Below are 11,619 nucleotides of genomic sequence, written 5' to 3' on the forward strand. Positions count from 1 at the left end.
GTTTCTTTCCCCGGGCTTCCAGAACTCGAGAGGTATTATTCATTTCTGCCCAGCAGGCTTAAGCTTCCCCTGCTTGATTAGATCATCCACTTTCGGTGGTAGAACCAGCGCACTACGATCGTTGCGTCTATAAAAATCTGCGATAATACTCGCCGTCTTCGCCGGCTGATCTTCCTGGATGAAATGTCCTGCGTCGGGGAAGACCTGAAGTTGATATTTCCCTTGCATCTGCCCGATCATGAGCTCCTTGTCCAACCGGTCTGTTCCCGCCAGCAGAAGTAACTTTCCTCCGCGGGACTCGAGAAACTTCTTAGATAGGCCCGTAAACCAGTCTTCCCAGAACGGTTTTGTAGCAGCGAGATCGGTACGCCAGTGCCATGTGTCTGGCGTTGTCTTGGACTCCTGGAGGAGTGAGGGCACAGAGACTCTGGCCGAAGCGGAGTTGCGGATTGTGCGGGATTTGATATGCCATTCTATGCCTGAGGCGAGTGAAGGGAAGGACTTGGGCCGTGTTGACAGATACGTGTCCATGCTCTTCAAAGCGTCCATGGCCGAGCCCTCTACGACATCCAGGACGCCATACGCGAGCAGTGAGTTGCCCAACAGTCTCGCGTGGGCGACTTCAGTCACAACGGCTCCTCCGAGGCTATGGCCTATGAGCACAATATCTGGCAACGTGGTCCATTTCATGTGGGCTTTGACGGCATTGACCACGAACGCTAGATCCTCTGCTAGCGTCGGCAAGCTGAGGTCTTGGCTGGGAGGTAGGCTGCCGGAGGAAGTGGTGATGGTGGTCTGACCATGGCCACGAGCGTCTAACGATAGCACTCCAGCGTTGGGGAGGACTTTCAGCAGTTCTGCAGCAAAGGCGGCAAACGACAAGCCCGACGACCCTGCTCCGTGATGTGTGACGATGAGCGGTCCAGAAGCCGAGGGCGGTGCTAGATAGACATGGTGATGAATGATCTCTGCGGGAGTCTTGCGCTCGAAAGCCAACTCCTGAGTAAAGAAGTCATCCCATGGCAGAGGTGCCGTACGGGATCTAATGGCAGAACCTCACAACGATCAGCAGCTGTGTGGCCGAGAAGCCAGTGTCGGGCTCACCTTCTGGGCTTTTCAAATAGGTTGCGGCTCGGCGAGGGGACAATAGTGCCTGTAGAGGACGTCGATGAAGCGGACGAAGAGGAGTCGTTTGGCGAGCCAGGCCTCAAATCCCCCACGTCATCCTCTTGTTCTGCCTGTTCATCAAGGCTAGTCGGCGGTTCGGGTGGGAGACGAGATAGATGTGTCCGCGCAAACGATCTCTGAAGGTCGCTCATACCGGCTGCGGGAGGAGAGGAGATGCGGGACAGAGCATACACTAAACCAAGCTGACTCGTCAAAGACAGATCGAAGGGACGTCGATGATGGGTTTCCCAGTCAAACGAACGGTGGTGAATCTGGATCGGCAGAAACTTACAGGGATGCTCGGTAAGGATAGCCGTTACCTAGATAGCGGCATGTGACGCCTACAGGCGTGCGAAATAGGCAAGGCGGGCACAAAGTGGGTGGGCGTGACTCGCTTCTATGCGCCATTGGTCTCTCCAAACCGAGCTTCCCTGGCTAGATCTCTCAGGTTTGGGGAAGCTTGCCCGCAAGCTGCGCCGGCTTGGACGCCACTGGCCCCTAACTGGTTAGGTGCTGGCCACCCGCTGGTGCCACCAAGCGTTTAATGACGTCTGAAGCTCTTTTCTCCATTACGATGCTGCCACTTCTCCCAGCCAGACTGCTCCGAAGCTGAAGTCTGGAAAAGTTCTTCTTTCTGTCCTCTAGCAATGAAACTGAAATCTATCACATCTTCCCTGTAGCTACACCCAGACCTCCAGCGAGACTACCTATCCAAGCTGAACCAGGCAGCTTCGACAGCTGGGCATCCATTGCTGTAGCTCCGGCGACAAACAGCTGCTACCATGGTTTCACTATGGGGATCCAAGAACAAGGACGACGATCGTCCAACGCAGGACGGTGAGGAAGATAACACAGAGGCCACTACTTCACAACCCCAATCCAATAGACGGTCGGAAGACGCCAACGAGAGGACAAGGCTGTTGCCTCGTAACGATCGAGCCCAAGGCTACCTCAGTCCTGATGACCCAGCTGTATGATCCGGCCATCGGCAGGTTGAGCTCACCGTAACCTAGCTAACAATGTGCCTAGGTATCGCCGTATAACCTCTGGAGTGTCCGCGCGCTTCGCTGGTTCGAAGTGCTTTTCCTGCTGATCACCTGTCTTTGGTGGGTGCTGCTATTCATCTCGATCTTCGTCAGCCCACCTTACTTCAATTCGAGAGGCTCGGGCTTCTTCGATGTCGCCTACACCACCCTCACCATCGGAAATATCCTGACTGCCCTCCTCTTCTTCGCCACACCTTCGACTGCTATGAGCGTCTTGAGCATGGCGACCTCCGTCCTGCTCTTGATCGACATGATCATCATCCTAGCTGTTCCACGAATCCGGGTCGAAGAGGGCTGGATTGGGATTGCGTCGGTTATCTGGGCCGCCTTGATCGGCTTGTACAACGTGGTGACGAACAAGACTGTGAAATGGGGCAAGGCTGAGGAGGAAGAGCGCCTGACTGGGCGTCAGGAAACCCGCCGTTCGCTTCGAGAGTGGTGCGCGGTGTTTACGGCGACCTTCCTCATGTCCGTCTACGTGATCATTGTCGTCCTTCTTACAGCAGTCCTGGTACTACGATCGAGAGATGCCACCCTCCCAGCTCCTGGCACACGATACTTGGTGGATAATGACCAGTACGCCGTCCATTTGGCATGCGTGGGCAACCAGACATATTATCCCGATGGCAAGCCAAAGCCGACTGTGTTGCTCGAAGGTGGATATATGCCTGTAGAAGACAGCTTCGAGGGCTGGGTGTACGATGCCTGGGCAAACAAAACCATCGATCGCTACTGCTACTGGGACCGACCCGGAATTGCATGGTCGGACAACGCGCCGTCGCCACATTCCGCCGGGATGTCCGCAGATGCCATCTCCGAGGCGCTTGCCATTGCAGGCGAAGATGGCCCCTGGATTCTGGTTTCTGCCGGCGTTGGCAGTATCTACAGCAGAGTTTTCTCGGCCAGACATCCCCGTGATATCAGGGGCATGATGTTCATCGATGGATTGCACGAGGACCTACTCTACAAGATCGCCAATCCTGGTCGAGGGTTCATTCTCTGGGGTCGTGGCATCATTTCACCTTTAGGTCTTGATCGCCTAGCCGGAGCGCTTTTCAAGGGTCGCACTAAGGAGGACCGTGTCTACGGCAAGTCGTCCTATCAGGGCGGCAAATTCATCAAGAACAAGTTGCAAGAGAACCTTGTGGCCAACTCGTTGACCAAGAACGAGGTCGTCACCGCTCGAAACATTCAAGCGCCAAAAGTACCCCTTGTCGTGGTGACTTCCGGCGTCCATCTCAAAAAAGACAAGGACTGGGAGAGGAAACAGGAAGATCTGACCAAGGTGACGGAAAAGCTGATTGCATGGGATATTGTCAAGGGAGCCCCCTCTGAGGAGATCTGGAGGTCCGGTGAAGGACGAAAGGTTTTGGAAAAGAGACTGGGAGAACTGTACAAGGCATCATAATGGTGGTTTGTGAAGCTCTCTCCGGACAAATGTGCAAAAGCAAGAAAGGCGTTCCAAGGCATGCAACGAGTATCGTCCATACCCCAGCACATGACGGGAATTAGTCGCGAGCTTTTGGTGTTCGATTTGACAGCGCCGGCGTTTGATTCCACACTCTTGCCAAAGCCGAAATGAGCGAACCGGGATCAATAGCTGAAGGCAGTTCGATCAGGTATCTCAAAGTACTTGTAATGGATCAACCTGGCTTTCATTCCCATGACCTCTGAGGCACGCATCTCTCAGCAGGCAATTAGCGAGCAATTAGCTGGATCTTGACTATGAAGGACTAGGTAGATGCTTACGGGCCCGCCATAGGTAAAGTGTGAGTGTGTTTGCGGGTCGCAGTCTGAATAGCCGCCCGCTGTTAGGTGACTTAAGACTATGTACTGTCCAAGGCACTTGAGTGCCTGCGAGCACCATGAGTACCTAACGAGGTACATTGTACGGAGTACACGCTAGTGGATGACGTATTGAGGCTTGCCGCCTTGTGGAGAATCTTCTCCAAACATCCAACATCCGTTCACCATCAGAGCCTCGTGGCGACAGCGCAGCTCTGCAGAAGTCACGAGCGGGCTTGTTTGTTGCTGTCACGGCTGCCTCACGCCTTCACCACTTCGTAACTTGGTTCGTATCCATCTCAGAAGCCGAAATCCTGCTGCCCGTCCCGTGCTACTCATCACCATCTCCATAAACCACCAACCCGTCTCTCAACTCTCCCCTTAGCACGAAGAACCGCCAACATGTTACTACGGTTTGAATCGAGATTGGGCCAGTTTCGATTAAACGTTGAGCCTACAGAGCAGTTTTCATCACTCACTTCAAAGGTACAGATTCTCCTAATTGATGAAAGCAGTGGACTGAGACTGACGCGACGGCAGATTCTCGACAACCTCCCTCCAAACACCGATGCCGACTCGATAGTTTTGAGCAACAGACCCGTAGGCTCCAAACCAGATCCTGACAGAGAGCGACGTCTAGCAGACCTACCTGGAGTAGAGCTGCAGCAGGTTGGATTAAAACATGGAGACAAACTATTTATTGGATTCTCGGAGCACGAGAAACTGTCCAACGGCCACTCCAATCCTGAAGCGCCTCCAACTTCACGGCGGCTGAACGGCACGATTGCCTTGCCAGAACCTACGACGCTTACGCCAACTGTCGCTGTGACTTCGCCGACATTCATAAAGAACCCATGGGAGGTTATAAAACAGTCGGCATTGGATGACCGGCTGGATAAAAAGGATGGCAAGATTTCTAGGCCACGAGATCTCAAGATGTGTCGCCATGGCCCAAAGGGAATGTGCGACTACTGTCAGCCCCTGGAACCATACGACAAGAAATACCTGGAGGAGAGGAAGATCAAGCATTTGTCATTCCACAGCTACCTGCGCAAGATCAACTCTGCAACGAACAAGCCCGAGTTGAAGAGCTCATATATGCCACCTCTGACGGAGCCTTATTACCGAGTCAAGAAAGATTGCCCAGCGGGTCATCCTCCCTGGCCCGAGGGTATATGCTCAAAGTGTCAGCCAAGCGCCATCTCCCTCCAGCCGCAACAATTCCGAATGGTTGACCATGTCGAGTTCGCCTCCGCGGACATGGTCGATAAGCTGATTGACTTCTGGAGAAAGTCTGGCAGCCAGCGGCTCGGCTTCTTGTACGGCCGGTACGAAGAGTATACAGAGGTGCCGTTAGGCGTCAAAGCTGTCGTCGAAGCAATCTACGAACCGCCTCAAATCGGCGAAGTTGACGGGCTCAGGCTATTGGACTGGCCGAACGAGACAGAAGTGGATGAAGTTGCAAGACTCTGTGGCCTGGAGCGGGTTGGCGTGATATTCACCGATCTCATGCCACCCGAGGAAGGCGAAGGTCAGGCTGTATGCAAACGACACATTGACTCGTACTTCTTATCCTCCCTGGAGATTGCATTCGCAGCGCGGTTCCAGGCACAGTATTCGAAACCGTCGAAATGGAGCGAAACCGGTCGCTTCGGGTCCAACTTTGTGACATGTGTGGTCACTGGCGACGAAGATGAAAGCATCACCATCAGAGCGTACCAAGCATCGAATGAGGCAGTAGAGATGGTTCGTGCGGACATTGTGGAGCCGTCAGCAGACCCTTCGGTGATGCTGGTACAATCAGAGGATGACGAAAGCGTGACTGGTCAACAGCGATACATCCCCGAGGTGTTCTACCGCCGGATCAATGAATATGGCGCGAACGTGCAAGAAAATGCTAAGCCCAGTTTCCCCGTGGAGTATCTATTGGTGTCCCTGACGGCCGGAATGCCTATCAACCCCAGGCCGCTGTTTACGAACAGCAAGTTCCCGGTGGAGAATAGAGAAGCCGTGGCCGAGGGTCAAGATCCCAAGGATGTGTCCAAACAACTGCGCTCCTCGAAATCGGTAGAGGCGGTGTCCGATTTCCACCTCTTGTGCTTTCTTCATGGCATGGGCGTCTTCAGCAAGGTATGTCTGGTAGTCTCGGCGAGCTGGTTCCCGTTAACAATGGACATAGGAAGAAGAACAGATTCTGTGTCGGGTTGCGACCACACGAGATCAGGTGGATGCGGCGCATTTGACCGAGTCTCCCGGTTGGGGAACCCTGCTGGCAATCCTCGAATCATATGGTGAGCGGCCCTTGAAGCGTTCATGGAATTTGTCGACAGAGGACGATTCGTTCGACCCTGAGAGCCCGTCAGAAAACCTGGCTAAACGATTCAAACAGGCGGCTAGCCTCGAGCGATGAGGAGAGCTATACGAGACGACGAGCAATGAGATGCAGATGCTACACATGGAATTTTGGCACGACCGAACTGGCACTTTGCATAGTGGGTGATGGGCGGCGCATGGCTGTGGTAGACATGGTGTGACATGCCAGGAGTCTGTACAACAAAGCGTTACTGCAAATGGCCGGGACTGGGCGGATGATGTGAAGGCAGGACAAAGGCCAAACCCTGTGGACAGGCACAGTGGAGATGCGGGTGGGTTGGTCAGACATTGCCGTATCACCAACCTGCGTTCTGTGAGCGCACATTCGAGGGGCCGTGAGGCAAGGAGGATGACCCTGGGAGGGATCGACAGACTGTCGTTGATCTACAGAAGCGAGGTCCGAGTTAGGTGACGTTTCCACCAGATCACCGAGGCCAGGCTCCAGGCAGAGGAAGCTCGTAGGTGTCTATGAGCAAAGACGTGATTATCAGGGTCAGCTGAGCCACGAATCTGAATGTACGAGGAACGAACTGCACCCACATCCATTCCCAGGCGTGCCAGGATATGAGTCTTTATTTCTGTTCTAGTAAAGACCTCTGACGTTGAAAGTTAAAGGCTCGGTGACGTGGTTTTGAAAGGCGACAGCAAATAAAAGCGCGATCATCGGTCCTCTTATGGCGGTGCAGTGATAGACGGGTTCTAGAAGCTCTTTGGAAGCGCTAATCCCGTATTCCCTCCCGCCCTTCGGAGTAGGGCTGGTGGGCTGGGAAAGTCGATAGATGCCTATCCGAAGGTACATCCGGAAGCCTGCAGCTTTGCTGGAGCCTGCAAGAGAGGCTGAGGTGAAGCCGCTCGATGCGGATGGGAGAGGGTGATGACAACTGGCAACGTGCGCATGCTACTGAGGGACAAGTGAGCAGAGTTTCAGCAGACTGAGCCCGTCCTCCAGAGCCGGGCCAAGGAGTGATTGGCGTGGGTGGGGATTCTAGTGTCTCTTTTGCCTTCTTTTCGGCTTCTCTTGCTTCTTCCGATCCACCATTCAGAGGCCCGGGGAGCGCCTAACCCGGTCGAGTTAACGAGCCTGGGAGTCGGGCCTACTGTCTAGGGTGCAGTGGGTGCCTTTCTCACTCTTCTTGCCCACGTTTGACCTCCTGCTGCTGCTGCAACCGAAAGAAGCTTGACTCAATCCCCCCTCAGCTCTACCTGCGCAGTCGCAAAAGAGTCCCGTCCCCGTCCATCAAATCCAGACAGCCCATTCCCACCTGCGCCGGCATCCTCTTCGTCTCAATTAATACACTGCACTAGTTCTGGGAGTGTGACGGTATTCTCGCCAATCTGCAGGCGCAATCCACCCTTCCTTGGACAGGCGTGCATTTGTCTGCGCCTTCCCGGACACCTCGATTGACAGCTGCGACCTGCCACTTTTCCGGCTTCTTTGGCCCCGTTGTCGCCCACTGTTCGAGTCGTCGAGCGACCTGCGCCGTTGGAGCTTGTCAACTCAGTCTATTCGTGCTGTACTGGCTTCGCCGAGCTGCTCCAGTGGTTGCTTTTTCAGCTGGAATCCCGAAGTCGCAACCCCGGCCGCTTGTTGCACCACCCACTTTCGCCGCCTTGAGCGCGATGAATTTGTAGCAGGCGAGCCGCGTTTGCAGCCACCTCTGTTCGGATACCCTGTCCTTTGTCCCGAATCGACCCTGCGCCAGGGCCCTTCCAGTTTCACAACTCGTCCCGCTGGCCGTTTAATCGCATAATGGGCCCGTAAGGCCTGCCTCGAAGCAATAGCGACTCCTCCCCCCGACCTCAGATCGGCGCCGAAACGATGGATCCTTCTGCTTGCCGGGTAATCTACATCGACGAGAGATTCAACACGGAAAGGTGGATCTCGAGGGAGGGGCTGTCTCCTACCACGCCCTCAAGAGCAGGTTCACAGGTCGAATTCTCCGACCTACCACCCGACTTACAAACCAATGTGAATGCGTTTCTGACCGTCTTCAATCAAGGTGAGCATAGTCCCCTCCTCGACCAGGTTGCGATCGCGGCTCATATGGCGTCTCCCAGTGTACGTGTGTAGCTCAGGAAGAGCCTTCTCCACGAAGTTGTCGGAACTCCATGACCAAGTCAAGCTCGATTGTACACCTATACTTGCCTGTATCGATGTCGGCTCGGAATCAAGGCATGGCCACTTGAGGTCCCGGCCCAAATTCTTTCCCTCCTCTGATTCCCCCTTGCCATCGCCCAGCTTGCTCAGGAAGGAAATCACCTTCTCCTCGGAATCCGACGAGTCATATGGTCTTCAACTCCTGTCCCGAATAGCCTCCGATCTCCAGGTAGAGGAAGGCGTAAAGCTGATCATTCCCGTGGCAATTGTACAACCCAAGCGAAACGATTCTTACGACCAGGCTCTCGACACCGTCCGCCAACCCGAAGTCTCTAGAGCACCGTATGGCCCCGAGGCCGAGCCCGTCGCCATCGAGGATAGCTCAGACGTCATCGACACCCAGTTAATGCTCCAATGTCTCGACGCCGGTGCCTTGGACGTGGTTAAGAGTCCATTGGACAAAGCGGGGATCATGGGTCTGACAGTCCATGCATACCGGATATACAAGAATGCGAAGAAGGAACAAGCAGGCTTCATGGCCATGGCACGACGGAACCGCAAGCAGTCGTGGGTCGGCATGGAAGACGAGAAACCATATGCCTACCTCCGAGAAGCTATGGTGAAGAAGCTACTGAAGGGAATTTGTGAGCCGCAAAATATCATCGAGGATTATCAGCACCGTGATTTGTTCGTTCAGGAGTCCCGGAAGCCCGTCGTCGCGGCCGCTGTGGGCAGATGGGACTTTTCAGGACACGATTTCACTGAAGATGAGCTGGTCTACGCCGGTTACTACATGCTCAACCACTGTCTCGAGATGGAAGCGTGTGAGCAGTGGAGCATGAGCCAACGTGAGTCCCCGTCCAAACGCGGTCAACTTTCTCTGACCTCTGTTGCCAGGCGACCTCCTGCATTTCATGCAAGGTTGTCGTGTCGCTTACAATTCTTTCGTCCTCTACCACAACTTCAGGCATGCAGTCGACGTTCTGCAGTCGGTGTTCTACTTCCTGGTCCAGATTGGCACCCTTCCACCCTACCCTGCCGGTGCCAAGCCATCTCCCTTCGCAGACTCGAAGTCACCCATCGCGTGCCTGCTAGGACCCTTTGAGGCATTGACACTTCTGGTCTCGGCAATAGGACACGACGTCGGCCATCCTGGAGTTAACAACATGTTCCTGGTTAAACTCAATGCCCCTCTTGCACAGCTGTACAACGACCAGTCTGTCTTGGAAGCCTTCCACTGTGCCGCCTACTCGCAGATTCTCCGCCGTCACTGGCCGGTCGCATTCCAGGACAAAGCCCTCCGGAAGTTGATGATAAGTACCATCCTCGCTACTGACATGGGCATCCACTCCGATTACATGCAACAACTGGGCAACTTGCAGGAGAAGATTCATGAAAGCAAAGCGACCGACGGATGGTCGCCAAAGGACGTTGATTGGGCACGGACTTTGGCCTGTGGATTGTTGATTAAATGCGCTGACATCAGCAATGTGGTACGTAGCATGGCCTCGTTAGTCAGAAGCCTTCACTGACCCTTCCAGGCACGGCCATGGCTGGTAGCTGAGAAATGGACCCATTTACTGCAGAAGGAGTTTGCTCATCAAGGCGAGATGGAGCAAGCGGTCGGGCTGGAGACGACGCTCTTTGGCGGTCCTCCCGAGCTAGGCAACATGCTGAAGCTGGCCAACGGTCAGATCGGCTTCATGACCATCTTTGCCCATCCACTGTTTGCCAACGTGGCTGACATCATCCCTGCTATGCGTTTCGCAGCCGACGAGATCCTTACAAACAAGGGGGTGTGGTTTACCCGCGCGGAGCACGAGAAGAAGCTTCAGCTTGTCAAAAAGGGCACAGGACCCGGCGATGTCGGCTCGATAAGTCCGAGAACACAAAGTCCTGTCGGCCGTGCGCCAGAAACCGCAAAGGAGAGGCACCTCCCAACGTCTCCATTGCGTGGTCGAGGCGACTCGCCGGAGAAATCGTTTCCAGATCCTGGACGGGGTCGGCAAGGTGGCAATACCACACCGCACAACACTTCACGGCCATCGTCCCTAGCTGCCGCTGCAGCTATCGTGGTTCCCGGAGTTGACACACCACATCTTCGTGGGTCAGGGTCGGGATCCAGCCAGGATCTGAAAGCTTCGGATCGGGTACGATCAGGTTCCGCTCTTGTCAATGGCGAACACATACCAATTGAGCTGACTTTGGACGGCACGCCTATTGAAGAGAACGATGGCCTCACTTCCAACAGTACACCACGGCAGGGACCATCAGCACGGGACATCTCGTCCGAGTCATTGATGGCACAAGTCGACAAACGGAGGGACAACATGGTCTCGATGCGAGCAGGCGCAGAGGCTATTCCACCGGAGGCCCTCGAGGGGAGCAGGATCTCAGATGCACAGAGCATGCAAAAGTTCAAATTCGCGACTTCGAAGGAGGATGAGCCGGTCCGGACTTTCGACCCGGAGAAGAATTACAGTCCCTCCAACCCCGGTACTCGAGCTAGCGCGCCGGCAAGTGATAGTGGACCCAAAGACACCCGGAATAATGGACCAATGTCATCCGAAAGTGAGGATGTCTCAGGCACGAAACTGAGAGGAGGTGGTGGGGAAGGGTTGCTGACACCTAGTGGCAGCGGCACAAGCTATACATCAGACAAGAGCGAAGATGCATCACGGCATCAGAGCAGTTTTCAGGCGGTGCGCAACCGAGCAGCGAGCGCACCGCTGCATTCAGGAAGCCCGGTCCTCAGGCCCAGCTTCAGCATGGGGAGTAACAGCACCACAAGCCGAGAAGGCAGCAAATACGACGTTCACACGACTATATTGAGTAATGGGAGTCTGGAGGGCAGCAGTGCAAGGGAACGGAAAGCCAGCACGAAGACCATGGGCAGAAGACGAAGCAAGCTGAAGCTGGGTCTCGCATTTTGGAAGCGAAACCGCAGCGACAAAAGCGTGGAGGGTGGTTTAGAGAGGCCGGGTAGCCACGGCAGTGGAGGATGCTGATCGGTGACGAAAGAGAAGGATTTGCACACCCATGTCTGATTTACAGCGCTGTTACGTGTTGGAGCCTATGGAGCTTCTTGGGAGGTATTGTCTATCATTGGGGCGGCACCGACGGCGTGAGGAGGTTTGTGTCGGGCATTTT

The 11,619-nt window shown here is 54.7% G+C and overlaps 4 protein-coding genes across 4 annotated transcripts; 3 read left to right on the forward strand and 1 right to left on the reverse strand.

The window, feature by feature from the left end:
* Positions 1 to 39: 39 nt before the first annotated feature.
* G647_00975 (uncharacterized protein) lies at positions 40 to 1,319 on the reverse strand (the record flags this gene model as incomplete). The annotated part of the gene is made up of 2 exons (XM_008724377.1): positions 40 to 1,042; positions 1,105 to 1,319. The coding sequence occupies 2 exons, from the start codon at positions 1,317 to 1,319 to the stop codon at positions 40 to 42; spliced, it is 1,218 nt and encodes a 405-aa protein (XP_008722599.1).
* Positions 1,320 to 1,949: 630 nt separating this feature from the next.
* G647_00976 (uncharacterized protein) lies at positions 1,950 to 3,621 on the forward strand (the record flags this gene model as incomplete). The annotated part of the gene is made up of 2 exons (XM_008724378.1): positions 1,950 to 2,138; positions 2,197 to 3,621. 2 exons carry the CDS (start codon positions 1,950 to 1,952, stop codon positions 3,619 to 3,621), a joined length of 1,614 nt encoding a protein of 537 aa, XP_008722600.1.
* Positions 3,622 to 4,400: 779 nt separating this feature from the next.
* On the forward strand, positions 4,401 to 6,408 carry G647_00977 (uncharacterized protein; the record flags this gene model as incomplete). Its single annotated transcript, XM_008724379.1, has 3 exons — positions 4,401 to 4,484; positions 4,539 to 6,128; positions 6,178 to 6,408. 3 exons carry the CDS (start codon positions 4,401 to 4,403, stop codon positions 6,406 to 6,408), a joined length of 1,905 nt encoding a protein of 634 aa, XP_008722601.1.
* Positions 6,409 to 8,190: 1,782 nt separating this feature from the next.
* Positions 8,191 to 11,477, forward strand: G647_00978 (uncharacterized protein; the record flags this gene model as incomplete). The annotated part of the gene is made up of 4 exons (XM_008724380.1): positions 8,191 to 8,371; positions 8,430 to 9,317; positions 9,367 to 9,962; positions 10,011 to 11,477. 4 exons carry the CDS (start codon positions 8,191 to 8,193, stop codon positions 11,475 to 11,477), a joined length of 3,132 nt encoding a protein of 1,043 aa, XP_008722602.1.
* Positions 11,478 to 11,619: the final 142 nt, after the last annotated feature.

The sequence above is a fragment of the Cladophialophora carrionii genome (assembly GCF_000365165.1).
Source record: "Cladophialophora carrionii CBS 160.54 unplaced genomic scaffold supercont1.1, whole genome shotgun sequence".
Classification (NCBI taxonomy): domain Eukaryota; kingdom Fungi; phylum Ascomycota; class Eurotiomycetes; order Chaetothyriales; family Herpotrichiellaceae; genus Cladophialophora; species Cladophialophora carrionii.